Source organism: Rhinatrema bivittatum, chromosome 1 (assembly GCF_901001135.1).
Source record: "Rhinatrema bivittatum chromosome 1, aRhiBiv1.1, whole genome shotgun sequence".
Taxonomy (NCBI): Eukaryota; Metazoa; Chordata; class Amphibia; order Gymnophiona; family Rhinatrematidae; genus Rhinatrema; species Rhinatrema bivittatum.
Window position 1 is genome coordinate 602711154 of NC_042615.1, and position 23526 is coordinate 602734679.

A 23526-nucleotide genomic window follows, 5' to 3' on the forward strand; every position below is an offset into this window, starting at 1 on the left:
CAGACAGAAATCGAGCCTGCAGTTCACTCTCTCTAAGTATATACACACCTTTTTATATTTTTCAAAAAACTTTATTAATATACTGGCAAAACAAAGAGGTTTAACAAAGAACAAGTCAGTCATTTTCAAAATACAGGCACAAATAGATGTAAATCCAAATAGGAGACAAGCTGTTCACCAGTTAAATCCAAGTTGTGCATATTATGTGACAAAGGGAAACTGTATCTCACAATTCAACATAAACTAAACCGAGGTAAGAGCCTAAACCCAGAAAGAGCTGGTTGGGTGCAGAAGGCCATCATACCCCTACAGAGAGTGTTTATGGATGAGGGTCTGGTTAGAAAAGTCATTGCCTTGCTACGTAGAGCTATCCAGGGGGTGGAGGAACTCCCATTACCCTTGATGGATAAAAGGAACGCCGAGCAGGGTTTTACCATGGAGTGGGAGCAATGGCAACTAATATGGCAAAAGGCATTGGGACTTTCGAGTTGTAGCAGGAGAGTGGAACTGATGTACAAACCACCGTACAGGCTTACAGATCTCCAACTTTTTATTCCAGATTTTCTCCTACATTCTCCAGGATGTGTTGGCGGGGTTGTGGTCAAGGGGGGGCTTTCTTACATATGTGGTGGTCCTGTGGGTGCACTTAAACCTTTTGGAAGGAGAAACAAGCAGAAGCTCAAAAACGTCTGCATAAGTTCGTACCCTTCGAAGTGATGCTGTGTCTCCTGGGGATGGTGCCTCAAAGGATCCTTACCAAAGAGGAGAGCGAGCTTTAGTGCACGCAGCTCGTTTCACGATTGCCTCCTTATGGAAAGCTCCCCTCCTGCTGCTTGAGCACTGGCGCAGACCAAGTACAGGAAATTGCAAACCTTGAAAAGCTCACTTTTACGCTGAAACACAAATCTTCTGGATATGATAAAGTAGAGGGCCCCCTATTGGACAGCCCAACAACTCCAATAGTGTATCTATCAACCCTGGAGCCCAGCTGAAATCGACAATTGAGTGATTCAGGCTGAACATATACCATGTTGATATGATGCTGTCAGTTAGAATGGTTGCATTAGTAAGGACATTTGCTTTTGTTACTCAACTGATATTGTTTTAACTCAAGTATTTTGTGGGTGATGTGCTGGTTTCCTTAAAAAAATAAAAAATAAAATAAAAAAAGGATCTAAACCCAATTCCATCCCCCCTCCTCTCTAGAGACTAACCAGATGGCTTATATTAAATATTATTATACTTTGGGGGCAGCGGAAACAGGTCTCACTTCTTTACCTGCAAATTTCAGAAATGGATCCCACGTCTTAAGTACGTTTTGATACTTGTCTCTAACAAAACAAAAAAAAGTAATCAGTTTCATGGAAAATATTGACCAACTCCTCTGGATCCAAGTCTCTAAAGGTGGCTTGATTGGTAATTCCCAAAATTTGGCCACTGTATGCCTCATATGCCATGCCATGTATAAGATGGACATGTTAGTGCAGGGGTAGTCAACTCTGGTCCTTGAATGCCACAAGCTGGTAGAGTTTTCAGGATTAAAATAAATATGCATGAGCTGCATTTGCATGCAACGGAGGCAGGTACATGCAAATGCATCGCATGAATATTCAGTGTGGATATCATGAAAAGTTGACTGACGTGGCATTTCAGAACCAGAGTTGCCTACCCTTGTGTTGGTGTAACCTACTCTAACAGTCCAATCCAGTGGGAGTGTTGAGAGGAAACGAAGATTTTGCTGGTGGTTGAAGAGGATCAGTGAGTACTGCTTTGGGAAATCTTAGGACTTAAAAGTTTGAGAGAGAGGTGAAGTAGTGGGGTATATTATTTAGTGTGCATGCCTGAATAAAAAGCAAACATAAGGTAGGATAATCTAGTGCTTGTCTTCCCCTCCCACTCTCACCCACCCTTAAGTTCATTCTTTGATTTAAAAGAAAGAAACACTTTCTCCTTAAAAAGCAAACAGGGTTTTATCTAAAACACAGCATTGCCCCAGCCCATATTAATAGTCTAATTATCCCTTTGCAGGTCACTTCCAGATTATCAGTGAGCACACCACACAAATTCAAAGAATTCTAATTTACGCATCCCTACTCCCTAATGAACTCAACAATATTAAGATTAAGGCAGCAGTCCAGCAACGAGATGGGGGCCTTCCAGTTTTTTGCATCAAAGGCCACATGTATGACCCTCTACCAGTTGGTAAGAGGTTGAATGTGTGCACCTGGTGGAAAGAACTTCTGGCTCTCAGAGAACAAGTCCAATCTCTGGAGGCTAGAGTGGCAGACCTGGAGGGGCTGAGGCAGACAGAGAGATATATAGATGAGACCTTCAGGGACATGACATAGCCAAGTTCCAACTCCATTCTGGTAGCCCAGGTGCGGCCTTGGAGGAGGAAGGTCGCCTGGTCAGACATCTTGTATAGCAGGAAGTGATCCTGTAGCAAGGATCTGCTCTCCACGTGATGCATTTTCTTCTTGCACCAAAGATAAGACTCCTAGGGCTATTGCCCAGAAGAAAAGAGTTGGGTCTGCCATCATTGTTAGTGATTTGATTATTAAGAATGTAGTTAGCTGGGTGGCTAGTGGGCATGAGGATCACTTGATAACTTGCCTGCTCAGTGCAATGGAGGCAGATTTCACACGTCACCTAGATAGAATTTTAGACAGTGCTGGGGGGAGCCGACTGTCGTGGTATATGTAGGCACCAATAACATAGGATGGGATGATGTGGAAGAGAGGTTCTGGAAGCCAAATTTAGGCTTTTAGGTAGAAAGTTAAAATCCAGAACTCCCTGTTCCAAGCGCAGGACCCCAGAGGCAGGCAGAGCACCAGAGTCTCAATGCAGGAAAGAGGAAAAGAACATAAGAAATTGACATGCTGGGTCAGACCAAGGGTTCATCAATCCCAGTATCCTGTTTCCAACAGAGGCCAAACCAGGCCACAAGAATCTGGCAAGTACCCAAACACCAAGAAGATCCCATGTTACTGATGCCAGTAATAGCAGAGGCCATTCCCTAAGTCAACTTGATTAATAGCAGTTAATGGAGTTCTCCTCCAAGAACTTATCCAAACCTTTTATGAACCCAGCTACACTAACTGCACTAACCACATCCTCTGGCAACAAATTCCAGCGCTTAATTGTGCGTTGAGTGAGGATTTTTAGTTTTCTAAGGAACTGGGCAACATTTTGGGGAAAGGGGAGTCTTCTCCGAAAGGACAAGTTTTACCTTAACCAGGAAGGAACCAAGCTGCTGGCACCAACCTTTAAAAAGGAGATAAAGCAGCTTTTAAACTAGAACAAAGGGGAAAGCAGACAGTCACTCAGCGGCACATGGTTCAGAGGTAAGTATCTTTGAAAGATACTAATGAAACAGGAGAATTAGAGCATTCCAACAGAGAGGTTCCAATAAAAGCAAAAATAGCCCATGTGACTAAACATAAAGAACCAATTGAGTTACAAGATTCCATATTATCCTTGTCAACTCATAAGCAGGTTGTTGATACAAACCAAAAACATAATCTGAAATGTCTATATGCCAATACCAGAAGTCTTAGTAGTAAGATAGGAGAATTAGATTGTATAAGCACCAAATGAAGAGGTAGACAGAGCTATACCAGGGTACTAATAACATAATGATAGGGTGGAACATATTGGAGGAGGGAGTGGCATTTTATATTAGGGTTGGCATAGAATCCAACAGGATAAAGATCCTACAGGAGACTAAATGCACAGTAAAATCTTTATGGGTAGAAATCTCATGTGTGACGGGGAACAGTATACCAATTCTTAGCGGAATGTAGGACTTGGTGCAAGAGGTTACCGTTGTGGGACTGCTCGGCAATAGCGATCATAGTGCGATCAAATTTTACCTAAGACTAAATTGAGTAAATTTATAGCTCTAGCATTAAACTTTCAAAAGGGAGACTTTGATAAAATGAGGAGAATAGTGAGGAAAAAACTGAAAAGTGCAGTTACAAAGGTTAAGAATTTACAACAGGCATGGACATTGTTTAAAAATAGCACCTTAGAAGCCCAGTCCAGATGTATTCCATGCTTTAAAAAAGATGGAAGAACGGCCAAATAACTGCTGGCAAGGTTAAAAGGCGAGGTGAAAGACTATTTTAGCCACAACTATTTATTTCAAAAATTGGAAAAAGTATTCATCTGAAGAAAATAGGACAAAGAATAAGTGTTGGCAAGTTAAATGTAAAATACTGATAGGACAAGCAAAGAGAATTTGAAAAGAAGTTGGCCGTTGAAGCAAAAACTCAATTAAAACCTTTTTACATGCATCCAAAGCAAGAAGCCTGTCAGGGAGTCAGGTGGGCCATAACCATCTCAGATGCGGCAACTGCTTCCTCTCGCCTACCCATGATTAGCCACCATCCCACCCCTCTCCCCCCCCCCCCAGTTCCCAACTGCTCCTGTTACATTTGTAATAGACCACTCTTTCACGGCAATATTTGCAAGGAAGATCTTTATTGGATGGATATTGTTGCAGCATAGGTCAATGCGTATAACAATTCAATTACAAAACATAATTTACTAATTACTAACATATTGTCAATCCCCAAGTTGGCCACGCCTTCACCTACTAAATTTAAATTCACCAATGCATTATAGGATCATGCTACAGCAATGTGGCACCATTCGGAGTGCGGTGCCCTTGAAGCCTTGCTCCAATTTACCGAATGTTCCATATCATGCTATCGAAGCTTTGCCCCTCAGGCTATCCTACCATTCAATCCTTGATCTCCGATGAAGATTCTCTGCAGTGCAATGAGGCCCTGGCCCATAAAGGAGCAGGGGTTATTCATTAAGCATGCCAATAGAATTTAGGGTGGTGCACAGGCCAATTTTGACCAAAGCCAAAGACCTGACAGGCAACTCGTCTCACTAGTAGATTTAGTGTTTTTGGATTTTTACAAGGTGATTGATAAAGTCCCCCATGAAAGACTCCTAAGAAAATTAAAAAATCATGGAACAGAAGGATTTGGGGATTTGCAAACTGATTAAAAGACTGGAAACAGAGAGACTGGGGATTTGTAAACTGATTAAAAGACTGGAAACAGAGAGAGGATTAAATGGTCAGTTTTCTTAATGGAGAAAGGTAAACAGTGGAATGCCTCAATGATCTGTACTGGAACCGGTGCCTTTTAATATATTTATAAATGATCTGGTAAAGGGTATGATGAGTGAGTTGATCAAATTTGCAGATGAGACAAAATAATTCAGAACTGTTAAATCACAAGCAGATTGTGATAAATTGTAGGAGATGAAATTTAATGTGGATAAGTGCAAGGTGATGCACATAGGAAAAAATAACCCATGCTGTAGTTAGACGATGTTAGGTTCTATATTAGAAGTTACCACACAGGAAAAAGATCTAGGAGTCTTAGTGGAAACTGCATTGAACTCCTCAGCTTAGTGTGTGGTGGCAGTGAAAAATGCAAACAATGTTAAGAATTATTAGGAAATGAATGTTGAATAAAATGGAGAATGTCATAATGCCTGTGTATCACTGCATGGTGAGACCACACCTTGAGTTTAGTGTGCAGTTCTAGTCACCTCATCTCAAAAAAGATGTAGTTGCACTGAAAAGGTACAGAAAAGGGTGACTAAAATGAGGGGGATGGAATGGCTCCTCTATGAGGAAAGGCTAAAGAGGTTAGGGTTGTTCAGCTTAGAGAATAGACAGTTAAGGTGAATATGAAAGAGGTCTATGATTTCATGAGAGGACTAGATGGGGTAAACGTGGATCGGTTATTTACTCTTTCAGATAACACAAGGACAAGGGAGCACTCCATGAAGTTTGCAAGTAGCACATTTAAAAGAAATCAGAGAAAATTCTTTCACACAACGCACAATTAGGATCTGGAATTCATTGCCAGAGGATGTGTTTAAGGCAGTTAGCGCAGCTGGGTTTAAAAATAGTTTGGATTGTAAGTTGTATGCCTCATATCAAACTTTAATAAAAACATTACAAACAAAAAAATAGTTTGGACAAGTTCCTGGAGGTGAAGTCCTTAGACTAGTATTAACCAAGTAGACTAGCAGGCCGATACAGTAAAAGTCGCGGGAGAGCAGGCAAGCGCCCGCTCTCTCGGCACGCGCACAAGCCACACTCCTATGCGCGCGATTCAGTATTCAAATGAGGGCCTGTGGTAAAAAGAGGTGCTAGGGACACTAGCGCATCCCTAGCGCCTCTTTTTTGACAGGAGCAGCGGCTGTCAGCGAGTTTGCCAGCCGACGCTCAATTTTGCCGTCATCGGTTCTCAAACCTGCTGACAGGCACGGGTTCGGAAACCGGACGCTGGCAAAATTGAGCGCCCGGTTTTCAACCCGTGAGTAGCGGGGCCATCAACGTGCATTTGCATATTGCGGGCGCTATTAGTTTCGGGGGGGGGGGGGGTTGGCCGCGCGTTTTCCACGCGCTATTACCCCTTACTGAATAAGGGGTAAAGCTAGCGTGTCGAAAATGCGCATTTTGTATTGGCCTGTTAGGGAATAGCCACTACTTATTACCTGTATAAGTAGCATAAGATTTATTTACTATTTGGGTACATGCCAGATATTTGTTACCTGGGTTGGCCACTGTTGGAAACAGGATGCTGGGGTTAATGGATTCTCAGTCTGACCCAGTATGGCAATTTCTTATGTTCAAGTTTCCACTACTTTCCCTATTGAGAATAATTTCAACAGATCTATTCAAAACAAGTTCCACAGACATACTGCAGTGATTTTTAATAGATGTCTTGTATGCTATGAGCAAACCATAATATGATACAACAAAGCATCTTATAATTACACACCTGAGGTAAGCAGAACGGCATACGGCTGAAGGATAAGTGAACTGGGAAGTGTCAGCATTAAAAGAGGAATATACACCTCACAGTGACAGGTTTTAACTACAGAAATAGTGTTAGAAAAATGGTACAAGAAAAACTCTTATCTGACAGCCATTAATAAATAAGAGCACCATAGCAAGATTAACCAATGTCAAAATACTAATCCAGTGATGAATATCACTACATAAAAACAAGACTTTTGGTTTGTTTGTGGGTCAGTGTTCACAGGAGTTAACTCATGTCTTCAAGAGCCACAGACAGGTCTGGTTTTCAGGAAATCCATAATCAATATGCATGAGAGAGATTTGCATATAATGGAGGCAGTGCATGCAAATCTCTCTCATGCATACTCATTGTGGAGATCCTGAAAACCAGACCTGTTTGTGGCTCAAGGAATGCAGTTGACCACCCTTGCCCTATGACTTCCAGGTTTATCCTTGCTCAGGTTATTAGTTATTATCACAACATTCACTGCCGATGAATAGTAGGACCTGATGCTCAGGATGTGTTTGTTACTGAGAGGATGTCAGTGAACATTAGGATATTCATTCTCAAGAGACATCTGCTCACTGTACAGTGAAACATATAAACATGATTGCAGAAAAAGACCGTTTGGCCCATTCAGTCTGACCATCCACCCAATTAATTTAGCTTTATAATTCCCATCACTCCCTTAGAGATCTACTGTATTTTTCCCATGCTTTCTTGATTTCAGATACTGTTTTTCTCTCTACTACCTCCATGTGGAGGCTGTTGCATGCATCCACCAACCCTGTTGCAGATTTTGAATTCAACAGCAAGGAAATAAAAAAAACCCCACACAAATTTGGAACCTAATAAATAAATATTTTTTCTTTGGTAGACTAGACCAAAATAACCCCAAAAACACACATGCTTACCCACAACTTTCTGTTTTCGGTAGTGATGGCCAATGTCGAACATTGAGGAAATCAAGAAATATTTTTGGGAGCTCTTCGTTTTCTACGACGACAGTCTGCAATCGGAACACAAGGTAGTAAGACAAGGATGTACTGTGGGATAATTCAAATCTCTGTCAAGTTTTACCTATGGCTGGCAGCACCAAATGACACGTTAACAGCTTAAGATGTTTCATTTCTTGCAGTCCTCGCTAGGTTTTACAGATAAATCAAACACTTCATGTTCTCTACCAGCCTTCACAAGGGGACACCATAGCCCATGCTTAGAAAGACAATGCGCAAAGCAGTGTATGGAGACACTGCGCTGCTTGCTTGAATGCCAGCATTTACTGTGAGGTAATCTGCCTCTGCAACAGCCTTTAAAAATACTTAGGATACATATATATCTAACACATTTTGGCTTTGGTATCCTCTAATTAAAAACATACATAATGATGATAGCACAAGGCGCTAAGCAGAGTTGCTTACCTATAACAGGTGTTCTCGGAGGGAAGCAGGATGTCAGCCCTCACACAAGGATGACATCATCCAATAGAGTCTGGCACAGAAAACGTATATCAAAGTTTGTATAACTTTATGCCTCACTGGGCACGCTCATGCATGCCATTATACCATATGTCCACACAGAGTCCCTTCTATTTCATATTCTAGCTATGAAGATTTTTTTTTTTTTTTTTTGAGAAACCAACTCCATGGGAAGGTGGGGGAGTTTCATAAGGGCTGCTATCCTGCTATCCTCCGAGAACACCTGTTACAGGCTACTCAACTTTCTCTTGTGGACAAGCAGGATGGCAGTCCTTACACATGGGGTATCCCTAGCTACAGCCTGACCCCAATGAAAAAGAGAGGAAGCAACAAGTGCCAATGGGCACAACAACGTTTTTAGTGGCATCAAAACTTTCTTCCATTCATTTCACTAGCTTATAAGAAGCAGCCTGGAACAGAAAGATCAGGCCCTAGAAGGGAAAAGAATTAGGTTCTACAACTCAAACAAATTCCAAAGGACTGATTAGCCAAACCTATTGTTATATTGGCCAACCCTGTTCAAACAGTAGTGAGATGTAAATGAGTAGAGAGAATTCCACTTAGCAGCCTTGCAGATTTTTTTCCATGGTTTGAACACAGTGAGGCTTGAGCATAAAAGAAGGAGATGCAATTTACTAGCCATGTAGATATAGCCTGTTTGGCAATAGCAATCCCCAGCTTATTTGCATCAAAAAAAACTAAAAGTTGGATGGATTTTCTAAGGCAGGGCTTTCCAAACCTGTCCTGGGGCCCCCTCTGCCAGTCATGTTTTCAGGATATCCACAATTTATTTATTTATTTATTTATTTATAGTTTTTTATATACCGCCGCTCATCAAAGATATCACAATGAATATGTACAAGATAAATTTGCATATATGGAATCTCCATGGTATGCAGATTTATCTCATTATAATCATTGCAGATATCTTGAAAACTCGATTGGCTGAGGGATCCCCAGGTCAGGTTTGGGAAGCCCTGTTCTAAGGGTTTCAGTCTACTACAGGTAGAAGGCCAAACCTCTTTTACAGTTCAAATCGTGCACTGCTTATTCACCTTGGTGGACATGTGGTCTGGGAAAAAATGTTGGAAGGATGACTGGTTAAGATGGAATTTTGACACCACCATAGAGAGAAACTTAAAATGGGTGCATAGGACCACTCTAGCATGATAAAACTTGGTAAGTTACTAGAGCCTGAAGCTCACTGACACCAAAGTAACCACCACCAAAAATACAACCTTTCAGGTCAGGTATATCAGATCACAGGCATGCACAAATCAAAAACACACTTTCAGACAAAATTAAACTAACAACAGGTGTCCCACAGGGATCAGCCCTGTCTGCAACACTCTTCAACATTTACCTACTGCCAATCTGTCACCTTCTAGCAGGACTAGGAATCACACATTACTTATATGCAGACGATATTCAACTACTGTTACCCATAGTAAACTCCATCGAAGAAACAATGCAACTAGCCAATATGTACCTTGAAATAATCAAACAGCTCCTAAATCAGATGGCATTGGTAATAAACATTGACAAAACTGAATTCTTACACCTTGAACGGAAAAACATTCACCAAACACAAACTACAATCAAAATCAATAATAAGCAAGACGTGGAACTAGCAATAAAAGTACAGAATCTAGGGGTTATAGTGGACCCTGAGTTAAGCATGAAACAGCACATCTCACACAAAATAAAAGAAGGATACGGTAAACTAATGACTCTTAGACTGAAACCCCTGTTAACACTAAACAACTTTCGCACAATCCTCCAGGCACTGATATTCACAAGCACAGACTATTGTAATTCACTATTACTAGGGCTACCACAATCTACGCTAAGGCCACTGCAAATACTACAAAAATCCGCTGCGTGAATTTTGACTGGCAAAAAAAGAAGGGACCACATAACAGGAACACTTGCAGAACTACATTGGCTCCCAATCGAACAAAGAATACAACACAAGGTTCTATGTATAATTCATAAGCTTATACATGAGGAAAAAGCCGACTGGCTTAACACAGCACTGCGCGTACATGTCCCACACAGAAATCTAAGATCTGCGAATAAGGCTCTACTAACTGTCCCCTCTGTCAAATCAGCTCGCCTAACTCAAGTAAGGGAAAGAGCACTGTCACTGGCTGGCCCTGTACTATGGAACACCATGCCTCTCGAATTAAGGCTCCAGAGAAATTTGAAAATCTTTAAATCTAACCTGAAAACCTGGCTCTATAAACAAGCTTTCGATAAAGACAAAGAGAAGGAGAAAAACAATTGATTAAAATGGATGTACCGAACAAACTCACGATAATGTTAATTTTGTACTGCTGATAAAATGTCATACCAAACTGATTAGCTTAACTTAAACAAATAGCTTATTGTACTTTACTGTTACCGTACTATGATGGCACATGATTAATTTGTAATCTATACTACTCAATTTTATCATGCCTATATGTAAACCGTTGTGATGGTTTTCCAACTTAATGACGGTATAGAAGAGTTTTTAAATAAATAAAATAAAATAAACAGTGGCTCAAAGGGAACTTTCATCACGTGGGACAAAACCAGTTTAACTCCCAAGACACAGCTGAAAATCTGATGGAAGGCTTCAAATGAAGCAGACCCCACATAAACCATACAACTAAAGGTTGTACAGAGATGGGTTTAACTTCTACATGTGATGGAAGGTACTAGTTGCCCTAAGGTGGACCCTTATTGAGTTATTCATGAGACAACACTCAGACAAATATAGACAGTAATCAAGCAGTTTGTGTGTGGAGCAGGAGTCAGAGTCTAGGGCCTTCAGCTCACACCATATGGCAAACTTCCACTTAAATCCATAGGACTTTCAAGTGAAAACCTTTCTTAAAGCTAAAAGAACTCGAGACACATCATCAGAAAATCAAGGATGTTGCAGTGTATGTCTCACAACATCCGAGCAGTGAGCAATATGGACTTGAGGTTGGGATGGTTCAATCTACCTTGATCCTGAGTGAAGCGATCTGGAGAAAATCCCAGACTAATTGGTTCTCTAATGGACATCTCATAGTCCCTTTTTGTCTCGGCCAAAGGGGGCTATCCAAATCATGGTCCCACCTGTCCTCTTTGAGCTTCAACAAAGATTTTACTACTAGGAGTATCTGAGGTAAAATAGACCCTTGCTTTAATGCAGGGCAAAGGCATCTGAGACTAGTTTACCACAAGCCCCCCCGTCCAGAGCAGGAGTGGGACCTTCCTGTTCTAAGGAGACATGAACAAATCCACCATACGTGTTCCCCAGTGACAGAAAATCTGATTTACTATCCCCAGTTTGTGTTAAGTGTGCAGAGATCACTACCAGACATTTCATAGAGATGTGGGGCAGATGCCAGCCCAAATGGCAGAACGCAATAAAGGAGGTGACAGTTTCCCACAACAAATTTGAGATATTCCTTGTGGCTGGGGAAAATCTCTGTGTGAGTATACGCATCCTTAAGATCAAGAGAGTAAATCCAGTCTCCTCCTTGAAGAAAGGGGATTAAGATGCCCAGAGAAACAATCTTGAACTTTTCTTTTTTGATGAATTTGTTCAAGACCCTCAGGTCTAGGATGGGATGGAGATTCCTTGCTTTCTTTGAAATCAGGAAATACGTGGAGTAGAATCCCCACCCTCTTTGCCCTGGTGGAATAGGTTCAACCACTCTGGCCTTTAAGAGGGAGAAGAGCTCCATTAGAAACAGTTCTTGATGTAGCGACTGACCCCAACTGGGGTCTGGAGGCTGATTTGGTGGGGAAGCCCATAGATTTAATCTGTACCCTCTTTTGATGTTCTGAAGAGACACACATCTGAGATTACACTGGGTCACCATTTACATAAAACCTCCCCCTGATCGGAAGGTCCTCTAGCACAGGTATCGGAATTCTGGTTATGTTCCCTGTAATCCAGTTAACACTCCATCCGAAGTGTTGACTAGGCTGTCTGGGGCTTAGGTGCCCTCTGCTGCCTTGGACAGGACCAAGTAAACAGAGGATAACGCCTCTGCAGGTGGAAGAAGTGCCTCCCCATGACCTGGCTCAGATCTCTCTTGGAGGAGAAAGCCGGGTCCAGAGTGCATGTGGAGAGCTGCTGAAGTATTCTAAAGTGATCCCTGATCTGTTTGATTCTTCCTTCACCCCCATCTCCAAATAGACTCAGTCCTGTACACTGTACATTGGTGAGTCTTTTCTGCACTTCCGAATGGAGATCTGAGGCTCATAGTTAGGAGATTCTGTGTGCCCCTATCCCTATGGCAGAAACTCTTGATGCTTTTTTAAAACATTGAAGGTCGAACTGACTGTTTTCAGCACTCCAACCAGTCCACCAGTGTTTGGAGGGCATCGTGCTGCTTTTGCAGATGCTGCTAGGTTACCCCTGCACCTGCTTCAGAATGTCCTGGTATACCAGGGTATAAATTATATCGCAATGATACAGTAGATCAACGTGGTGGTGTGTATGTGGGGGGGATGCTTTATATTACGGATGGCATAGAGTCCAACAGCATAATGATCATGCAGAAGACTAAATGCACAGTAGAATCTTTATGGGGGAAATTCCATGTATGATGTGGAAGAGTATAGCAGTGGGGGTATTCTACTGTCCACCTTGCAAAAATGAAAAGATGGACAATGAAATGCTAACAGAAATTAACAAAGCCAACAAATTTGGCAGCATAGTAATAATGAGAAATTTCAATTACCACAATATTGACTGGATAAATGTAACATCAGGACATGCTAGGGAGGTAATGTTTCTAGGTTAAATAAATGATTGCTTCATGGATTGTTGCGAGAAGTAAATCAACAGTGATTGTAATGTGATCAAAATTGACTTAATGACTGGAGGGAAGACATTAAGTAAATCTACAGTTCTAGCATTATACTTTCAAAAGGGAGACTTTGATAAAATGAGGAAAATAGTTATAAAAAAAAAAACAACTGAAAAGGTGCCACTAATCAGGTTTAAAAATATGATCTTGAAAGCCCTGTCCAGATATATTCCACACATTTAAAAAAGTGAAAGGAAGGCCAAACGACAGTTAGCATAGTTAAAAAGTGAGGTGAAAGAGGCTATTTTAGCCAAAAAGATCCAGCTGAAGAAAATAGGTAAAAGCATAAGCATTGATAAGTTATCAATGATTAACAACCAAGGCAAGCTAAAAGAGAATTTGAAAAGAAGCTGGCCATAGAGGGAAACATATAATAAAAACTTTAAAAAATATATCCAAAACAGGAAACCAGTGAGGAATTAGATTAATCGAGGGGTTAGAGGGGCACTTATGGAAGATAAGACCAATCACAGAAAGACTAAATGAAATCTTTGCTTCAGTGTTTACTGATGATGATGTTGGGGAGATAACCATACCAGAAACTGTATTTAGTGGAGATGATGCAGAAGAACTGAAACAAATCAGGATGAAGCTGGGAGTTGTAATTAAGGTAGATTGATAAAGTAACGTGAAGCAAGTTGCCTGGACCAGATGGTATACACCTCAGAGTTCTTAAAGAACTCAACAATGAAACTGCAGATCTATTACTAGTAATTTGTAACCTATCATTAAAATTGTCCATTGTACCTGAAGATTAGAGGGTGGCCAATGCAATCCTGATTTTGAAAAAGGGCTCTGGGGTAGTCCGTAAAACTGTAGACCGGTAAACCTAACTTTAGTGCCGAGAAAAATCATGGAAACTATTCTAAAGAACAAAATCACAGAATATATTGAAAGACATGGCTTAATGTGACAGAGCCAGTATGGATTTACAAGAAGGAAATCTTGCTTCACCAATCTACTACATTTTTTTGAAGGGGTAAACATACATGTGGATAATGGTGATCCAGTGGATATAATGTATTTGGATTTTCAGAAATCGCTTGACAAAATACCCCATGATGGACTCCTGAGAAAATTAAAAAGTCACAAAAAAGAAGGCAATGTGGATAGCAAATTGGTTAAAAGATAGGAAACAGAGTAGGAATAAATGGTCAGTTTCTCAGTGGAGAAGGATAAACAGTGGAGTGCTTCTGGGATCTGTACTGGAATTGGAGCTTTTTAATATATTTATAAATGATCCGGAAAGGGGAATGATGCATGACGTGATCATTAAGTGAATTGTGAAAAATTGCATGAAGATCTTGTGAAACTGGAAGACTAGAACATAAGATATGCCATACTGGATCAAATCAAGATTCCATCAAGCCCCGTATCCTATTTCCAACAGTGGCCAATCCAAGTCACAAGTACCTGGCAAGTACCCAAACATTAGATAGATCACAAACTACTATTGCTTGTTAATTACCCTCATAACAGTTTATGGATTTATCCTCTAGGAACTTATCCAAACCTTTTTTAAACCTAGTTACACTAACTGCTGTAACCACATCCTCTGGCAATGAATTCCAGAGCTTAACTATGTGCTGAGTGAAAAATAATTTCTTCGATTTGTTTTAAATGAGCTACTTTCTAACTTCATGGAGTACCGTCTGGCACTTCTATTACCTGAGAGAGTAAATAACTTGTTCAAGTCCTTTCATGATTTTGTAGACTTCTATCATGTCCCCCCCTCAGTCGTCTCTTCTCCAAACTGAACAGCCCTAACTTCTTTAGCCTTTCCTCATAGGGCAGCCATTCCATGCCCCTTATCATTCAAATGGAAAATTATATTTAATGTGGACAACAGCAAAGTGATGTACATATGGAAAAGTAACTTGTAAGGATTGTGGACCCTTGTTGCTGTGAGGAATCTGGCTCAACTTACACGAAAGGCCCTGTAGGTCCTCCCCGACAGCTGGCGAGACTAGGCTGGCATGATAATGACCTAGAGCTTCATCTTTACCAGCCCCTTCCCCCTTAGGTTGAACCTTCGGGATCTGGGGGCCAGCAGAACTTAGGTGTTAGTCATGCCGAAGTGCCAGGCCTCTCAAAAGGGTGGGCGAGCGGGACAGTGCCATTTGATGCTGTCCCGGAGAAGCGCATGCCAGCAATCGTAGTAGTAAGTAATCTAACAAAACAAATGTAAGTAACTAGGAAAGGGTTAGGGGTCAGAGAGGAGAGGGGAAAGGGTAGGAAGGTTAGGTAGGGGTATAGGGAAGTTTCCTTTCAGTTTGCTTTTTTAAATTCCGCCCCCCCCCCCCCGTGTGCGCGAGAGTCCCAACCCCCTCCCCCCCCCCACACACACACATGCAGATTTTAAAATCCAGCATGCATGTGGGAACCATATTTTATAACATGTGCGTGCCGACCTGAATAGGCCACTGTTGAAAACAAGATGTTTGGCTTGATGGACCCTTTGTCTGACCCAGTAAGGCAATACTTATGTACTGGCCCATAAAAAGCTGGTAGAATGCTATGCAGGAAATGAGGTTAGCACCTCCTTAATATCTATGGCTCTAGCATTCCTCCCCAGGGGAACAGAGGAGTGGGTCCAACAGTGCTTGGCTTTTTTGATAGTGGATTCAGCTACCACAGACTGGTGGGGCAACTGCTGCTTGTTGAATCCGGGAGCCTTCTGAATGAGATACATCATGTCTGTCTTCCTATTGAAGGGAGCAACAAAGAGGGATTCTCCCACATCCTCATCTGTAACTCCTAAAGGATCTCATAAACTGGGACTGCCACGATCTCCTTAGAGGGCCCCATAAACTAGAGGATGTCCAGCATCTAGGTTCTGGACTCCTCCTCTGTCTGTAAATTAAATGGAATGGCTTCTGCCATTTTCCTTACAAAACCTATGAAGGAGAGGTCCTCCAATAGAGACTTCCTTCATTATGGTGGAGGAGAGGGTCAGAGGGAAGACCCATAGACACCTACTCTTCAGAGGTGTCTGCAGAGTCATAATCATACCTCCACAAATACGGAGTCCCCAACTCACTCTGGTGTGCCAGTGAGGGCTCTCTCAGTGCTCTGTCCTCAGCTGATGGGTCTTGGACTGGTGCAGTTGGCTGTTTTGGCATGGACCCTGAGGAACTTTGACATCTCAGGGAAGCTTCTTCTCTCAAGGAGCTGGAGGCTAACAGCCAGCTGGCAGGCATCAGTGATGGAACAGGCATTGGTGCCAGCATCAGCTCAGATGCATCACCGGTGAGCACCTGGAGGGAATTGATCAGCAGCTCGAGGATTGACAGAGTCTACCTCGATGTCCTGGTACCAAAGTTCAGCAGCACCTTTTCCAAGGCCTGCTAGAAAAATCACTGATGCCAACACTGACTGGGAGGTAGGAAGAGTGACCACATCCTCTTTGGAGCCAAGAGGTGGATTGGTGTAGATGCCAGGACCAGTGGAAACTATCGCGAGTCACTGGCATGTCTAGAGGATGAGCTCTTCTTGAAACTGGACCGCTTGTGGTGGTGGTGGTGGGGGTGGGGGGGGGGGTAGGGGAGGAGAGGAGGAGGGGGTTCTTAGCATGCACTAGACCGTCTGGCTCCCAGCATTGAGCATCGAAGGAGACCAATGCCAATACTTCTTTGGCTTTCCTCAATGCTCGGCATGAGATATCTTCGATGCCAGAGTCAAAGAGGTAGAATGTGATGCCTTCTTTGAGCTGGAATAGTCAAACAATAGCCTGTCTTGAGGTTTCCTATCAGCTGATGGACCCTGCAATACCTATAATTCTGCTTCCATCAGTGCAGCTCAGAGGTCCTTCGATGTTGATGGATTGGTCTTCTGGTGCCCAAAGAGTCTATCCAGAAGTTACAAATAGGCCCAGAGTCCTTTTTGGGTCATGGTCGTATACTTGTGGCACCCACAGACCTCATGCGATGCCCACAAACAAAGGCCACATTTTTATATCAGGGGTCTGGTAATAGACATGGTCCTTTTGCATCGGGAGTATCGCTGGAACCTGCTAGACATGCTGGACTGAAATAAAAAGAATGCAAAATTGAACTTGATGGCAGCAGTCAGTTGATGACTGGAGGGACCCAGGACCGGAGGGGAATGACAGCATAAGGACATTTAGAAAATTGTCAAAAAATCTTACCTAGGGGAAAAACAAGACCATGGGACCCCATAACAAACTGTCCTGTTGCTGGGATGAGAAAAACTCAAAAAGACTCAGAACAAGAGATATGAGGCAACACACAACAACTGATGGGCTCACCAGAAAAAGAGAGGCTGAAGGGACCCATGTGGACGCTTGGTATAATGGCATGTGTGAACATGCCTAGTGAGGCATAGTGAAATTTCTATTACTTTGATCTAAATTTTCTTTGTTGGGCTCCATCGGATGATGTCACCATGTATGAGGACTGCCATTCTTCTTGTCCTCAGAGAAAAATGGACCTTCATATTGAGTACTAGACAGAACCTCATCTATCAATGTGGTAAGGAGAAGCTAGTCTTGAGTGTATTTAGAGACCTTCTTTGGTAATATCCGTGAAGGATTTAGGGGCTGTGTTACAGGGTGGGGTGGTCTGTTTCACTTGACAGATCAACTCAGAATTCACTGGTCACATCTGTAGTATCTTGATAACAACGGACTGGTTAGAACCCCTGATGAGTATTTCAGCCCAGCACTTTCCCTCACAAAGTAGACCCAAACATCTGCCTCACAAGATGGATGTCTGCAATTCTATCTAGAATTATAGCTTCAAACTAGCATACTAATATGTTCAACCGAACACTAAGTGATATGTCAGTATAATAAACAAGCCTGTATGTGCTGATGCTGTTTTAATGTTATTTTTCTTATTGTTATGCATGCATTTACTGTAATTGTGAATGTTTTCACATGTAATCTGCACTGAACAAAATTGTATTTGGAAGATGTGGAATATAAAAATGCACAAATGAATAAATGAGTTAAGACACTTCTCCTTTAAATCCATGAAAAACTTCTGCTTGCCTAAAAATTGCAAACAGGATTTGATCAATAGATTGTGCCTTGATTTTCTTATAAAAATGTTTATTAACCTATCCTCATCTTTTCCCCAGAAACAAAAGTATATGACTCTCTAACATACTTTACTAATCTCCTAAGCCAGTTCCAGCTAAGCGTCTTTTAAGATGAAAGCGTGTGCTTGATGTCATGGGCATAGGAAACCTTGGCCATGCTAAAGGCTGTGAAATTTTTTATTCTGCTCTCAGTGTTCACACACATTAGTCAACACTAGCTTCAGGGCATCATCAGGGCCCTTCTTCAGCACTGCTGCATAGTTATTCGAAGACAGGAAGCCAGGCCCCCAAAACTAATGTACAAGAAACATCTATATAAGAAAACTTATTGCTAGGCCAAGAAAAGCTACCAGAATCTCCAAAGTATTCATTGTCCTTTTCTAAACATGGGTCTTTGGATCAGCGTTCAGTTTTTTGCAACCTCAACTAGTGAACCAGAAGAAAGAAATCTACCAGCTCAGAGCAGTGCCACATATAGTAAATTGAATTCTATTTTCTAATAATACCAAACTATTATTCTTTAATATAGCGTGGGGTTTTTGTTTTTTTGGCATTTTTAAAGAGGTATGAACTCCCATTTCTTCTTAATGTTCTTACTAAATTATTGCAGTGTCTTAAGAAAACAATTAATGAGAACTGGGAGAAAAAGCTGAAGGGGAAGGAATGAGGAAAAACATATAAGCATGTTAGTATTTTCGAAATGTCCTTTTATATTGAATGAATGGAATTATTATCATGTACCACAAATCACTGGAAGCCTAACTTTTCTCCTTATCAGCTTCATAAAATCATGTCCCCTGTGGACACCATTGATTAGTTGCACATGTTCCTGCAGTGACATCCCAAATACTTAATTGTCAGTTATTTTTTCTTCTTCACTAACTAAAATCCAGTCACAAATTTACAGAGGGACTTGTTCTGCCTTAACCTTAGCTAGATGCCGTCATGCAACGGAAAACAGTGTTAAAATATCACAGGATAATGCTGTCCGACGGGGGAGCCGTATAAACAGCGTAATGATTTCCCCCGAGCTTCCTTTGCAGAAAATTGTCACTGAAGCCAGCATAAATGGTGACATATCTTCACAGAGGACAGCAGGAAAATCGAACGCTGGCATTCTACTTAGGTGCAAAACCTACTCATCAGCCAATTATAACAGCAACTGAACATCTTGCTGAAAACTTAGACAAGACCACTTTGCTATCCTTCTGAGATTACTGCATAGGACTGGATAGTTTTCACTGAATGTAGAAAAAAAAAATAGAGAAAAAAAGTTTGCTTTAAATGTTTCTTTCTAATCATCTATCACAGGTGTATGGGACTCCAGGCCAAAGTACATTTTAGCTAGCAGTAGAGATGTAGGTGGAGGTGAGGTAAGGTCTCGCCAGCCCTCCTCTGATTTAAAAATGTTCTTAAGAGTTAGGGTGAAAAGGTTCATGATGGTTTTTCCTCTTTCTTTGCCTGGTCAGAGGCTTTCAGCTAAAAATTGAAGGAAAAAAGAAAAATCAATAGTGCCTAGCTAAGCATCCTGGAGTGTCAAGTCTCAAGTGGGACTGAAGTCCGTCGGCTCCCACGAGCACCGGGGCAGGTCCTGTGCTTCCTCTTCTTACCTGCTCTATGAAATGATTAAAAAAAAAAAAAAAATTAAAAAAAAGTTAGCAAGAGAACAGCAGGAAGGGAGAACAAAGAAGAGACCAGACAAGTGAGCTAAGCCAGGAAGACGGCAGTGCCCGGGGAGAGAGAGGGAAAACCCGTCTGGCTTCCCGTTTCTTCAGTTCCGAGCCGTGCGCCACATGGAAGCGACGGGCTTCCCACTGCTATGGGCAGCATTCAAGCTCAGCCCTCGCTGGTCTTAATGTTCATCTCTTGGAACGGTTTACCGAAATGTCACTCTCCGGGTCCATGGCTACTTTTACTCGTGGGCTTTGCACCGGTTCTCAGCGGGGAAAATGCTTTGCAAACTGCTCAGGGAAAGAGTGCATGGACAGATATGCCCCTGCTTTTTCTCTGGGTACTTTTTCCCTTCAAAATAGTCGGCGTAGTTTTGAAAATGCAAAAACGACGGGCATCAAACTGCCTCCCCTGACCCAACTCTGCTTCACAGCCCACCTGCTTTTTTCCCCGCTGATAAAACTATGCACACTGTCGACCACTGAACGTATTTTTACCTACAGAAAGGATGGACGAGCCAGGTAACCTGGGAAATAGCAATCTACCTGAGTAAATTGTTTTTCAAGAGTTGCCCTCAAATAAAATAATCCAATGTAATATATAAAAAACAAAAACAGGTCATGTTCAATTCAGTTGGCAGGTAAACCAAAACTGTTTAAAGTCTGTCTTTTAGTTGTAATTTTGTATTTCATGCCTGAAAAAGTCACTAGTGGTTTAAGTTCCTCAAAGCTCCTCTTGTGTGGTCATTTGGAGCATTAGCCTGGATTGCCACCTCCGTTATTGGCAAACTGGTGATTTTACATTCGCATATTTCAGACTATACCTAGTTCCGCATATATATATATATTTTTTAGTATAAAACAAATGCGCATATGTTTATAAATCAGAGAACGTATGGTCTTTCATTCCATTGCAAAATATTTATGCGCATGTTGGGGCGGATATACGGGTATTTTATAATCTGCGTGGTCCGGATACATGCAAATTATAAAATACTAGAGTATATCTCTGCATGCCTATATACGCACGTATATGGGGCCAAGCAGAATTGTGTGAAAGTTACTCTTTTAGGAAGAAATTTTCAAAGGAGTTACATGGGTAAATGTAACATACTATCATAGCAATTTTCTTAAGCCATTTATGTGCGCAAAGTACATTTACACTTGTAAAACCCAATTTTAAGCATGTAAATAATTTTTCAAAATCAGGCCCTTATATCACTGAGGCAATAGGAGGTAAAGCGACTTGCCTACAGTAACCAGCAGAGTCAGTGGGGGGAAGTGAGATTTGAACCCTGGTTTCCAGCCATTGCTCTAACCATGAGGCCATGGTGTCCACCCTGCTGTGAATTGTGTAACCAAGGTCAGTATAGTTTTTATTGTTTTCTTTTGGAACTGTTTTGGATAATGTATTTTTTCACAAGCAAAAAAAGAAACACACATCTTTTCCTCTTAAGAAGTGTAAATTTGTAAACAGCAAAATAAATCAGAACAAAGAAAGATGAAGGGAGGAATAAAGCCAGAGAGGAAACCAGAGAGAGTAAAAAAAAAACCCCCAAACAAACAGGAAACTTTTTTTTTTAAAATTCCAGCTGCTACTGCTGTTTTAGAAATATTCCTAGAGTCCAAATATTGGAAGCGTATCCTCCCTTCCCCTCCAAACATAATACCAGCACAGAGCAAAACACTCCACTCATATCAAGCAGTGCACTTCCCATTTGCAGGATGAATACTTCTGATACACTACTACTATGTGGGTTGTACATCTGAGGCAACAACATCTCAATATAAAATCACACAACAAAAAAATAAAAATTCACATTAAAAAACTGTTTTCACAAAATAAGGAAAAAAAAAAGTGTGCAGAGATTACTCGTGAGTCATGACATTTTTAAAAACCAGGACCAAAAACACTGCTTTTCTGTAATGTGCATGAAAAACTAAAAAAAACATTTTGAACGGCAAAACAAATCTTAAGCTCTGTGCTTTCCATCATAAAGATACACACAGGCAATTGTGCAACACAGTGAGAAGACTTGTCCATATTTTTTCTGCCTTCTCTCCCCCTCCACCCACCACCACCACCGCCTCAGTCCCACTCCCCAAAGTATAACAAGGCAGCGCAGAGACTTTCATTCCCTAGCAGGGAAGTGAAACGGCTGCGGTGTGAAGCTGGGAATCCGACCTGGACTCCAGAAAGAAAACTACTGCTTACCCCGCCACATCTCTACCCTGAAGTGAGTGCCTGCCAATCTTAGAGAAAGTGAAGGAGGGAGACGACATGCACAGAAGCAATGGAAAGGGACCAAACGGGAGTAAATGAGTGACAGGACACAGGAGTGAGCAAAAGCAAATAGAACATGAATGTTTGCAAGTGACAGCACACGACGACAAGATGCACAACAGTGAGTGGTAAGAGAGGGTGCTTGGGAACAAAATGGTAATAAGTAGCAAAGTCATCACACAAGAGCAGTACCAACTCACAATGGAGGATGAAAGGCAGGGAGGAAACCACAATCAAGAAAAATGATATATGAAATATTCCCTGATTGGGATACTTTTATATAAATTGTAGGCAATATCCGATAGATCAAGCCCATTCTTTATTTATAAATCATTTAACAATTTAAATCAATTTTAAATGTTTTCGGTTTCTTAAAAATGCCTAATTATTCAGTTATTCAAGGTACAAAATACAATCAAATGTGTAAACTAACACCAATTCAAAGAAAATAATATGTACATCAAAATATCTATTTTAAATTCTTTCTAAAATGTTGACCTGTTTCCTAAGTACTTGTATCCAGGTCCACGGATCACGTTTCGGCATGAACTGCATTCATCAGGAAAAATGGATAACTTTGCACCAGTCATGACATATCTGATCTGGACACAACTTCTCAGGCAAAATATTACCAAGGTGAAATGAACCAATTGCAGGCACAAGGAAGGGAAATTTGAGGTCTATATCTCCCACTATCCTCTACTGACTGCAAAGTCTTGTCTGCACTAACCAGATGTGGTACATCCTAATGGAATCTTCCAATTAGCTACAATCAATTAGGTGCGACATTTATTACTTCATAGAATCTATAATATTGTTCTATCAAAATGAATAAAAATAACATTACAATCAGAACTAAGCATGATGCAAATATATTTAATGATGTCCAACATAAAATATTAAAGAGGACATCCAATGGTAGATGGAAAAAAAATAATCTAATTTCATATCATTATGCAAGTAAACTAATCTTCCATTCACTATCACTTGCTAAAGTCCCAAGCTATGTATTCAGGGTTAGGCAGGGAGGCCATTTTTTTCAAAGTGACATCACTAATTATAACACAGACCAAACAGCTACAAAGCGCATGATTATGGTGAATAAACCTTAGCTCTTGATTTATGCCCACAATGTACAAGTGGGAGACTCCAAGAATCAGGTTTTAAAAATAATTTATTTGATAAACAAGATTTCACTTCACTTGATGGCCAATATAAAACATTTTGTAAAAAGAGAAACTGAACTTTTGTCCAGTGTATGGAAATGCTAGTAATGGAAAAGATAGTGGAAAATCTTGAATCTCGTAAATTACAGGAACCAAGACAGCATGGATTTTACTA

The 23526-nt window shown here is 41.2% G+C and overlaps 1 protein-coding gene across 5 annotated transcripts in view; it reads right to left on the bottom strand.

Moving 5' to 3' along the window:
- SNX24 (sorting nexin 24) overlaps nt 1-23526 on the bottom strand; it is a 299054-nt gene that overhangs the window by 37226 nt on the left and 238302 nt on the right. For 3 of the 5 annotated variants that reach the window (XR_003859201.1, XM_029619882.1, XM_029619869.1), the window contains exon 4: nt 7751-7845. Coding sequence is in view for 3 of the 5 variants with exons in the window: in XM_029619882.1 (XP_029475742.1) it covers nt 7751-7845 (95 nt within the window). In the remaining 2 variants the exon portion in view is untranslated. Of the gene's footprint in view, nt 1-1278; nt 1332-7750; nt 7846-23526 lie in introns of all 5 variants that reach the window. The other 2 variants (XR_003859203.1, XM_029619891.1) reach the window with 1 other exon arrangement.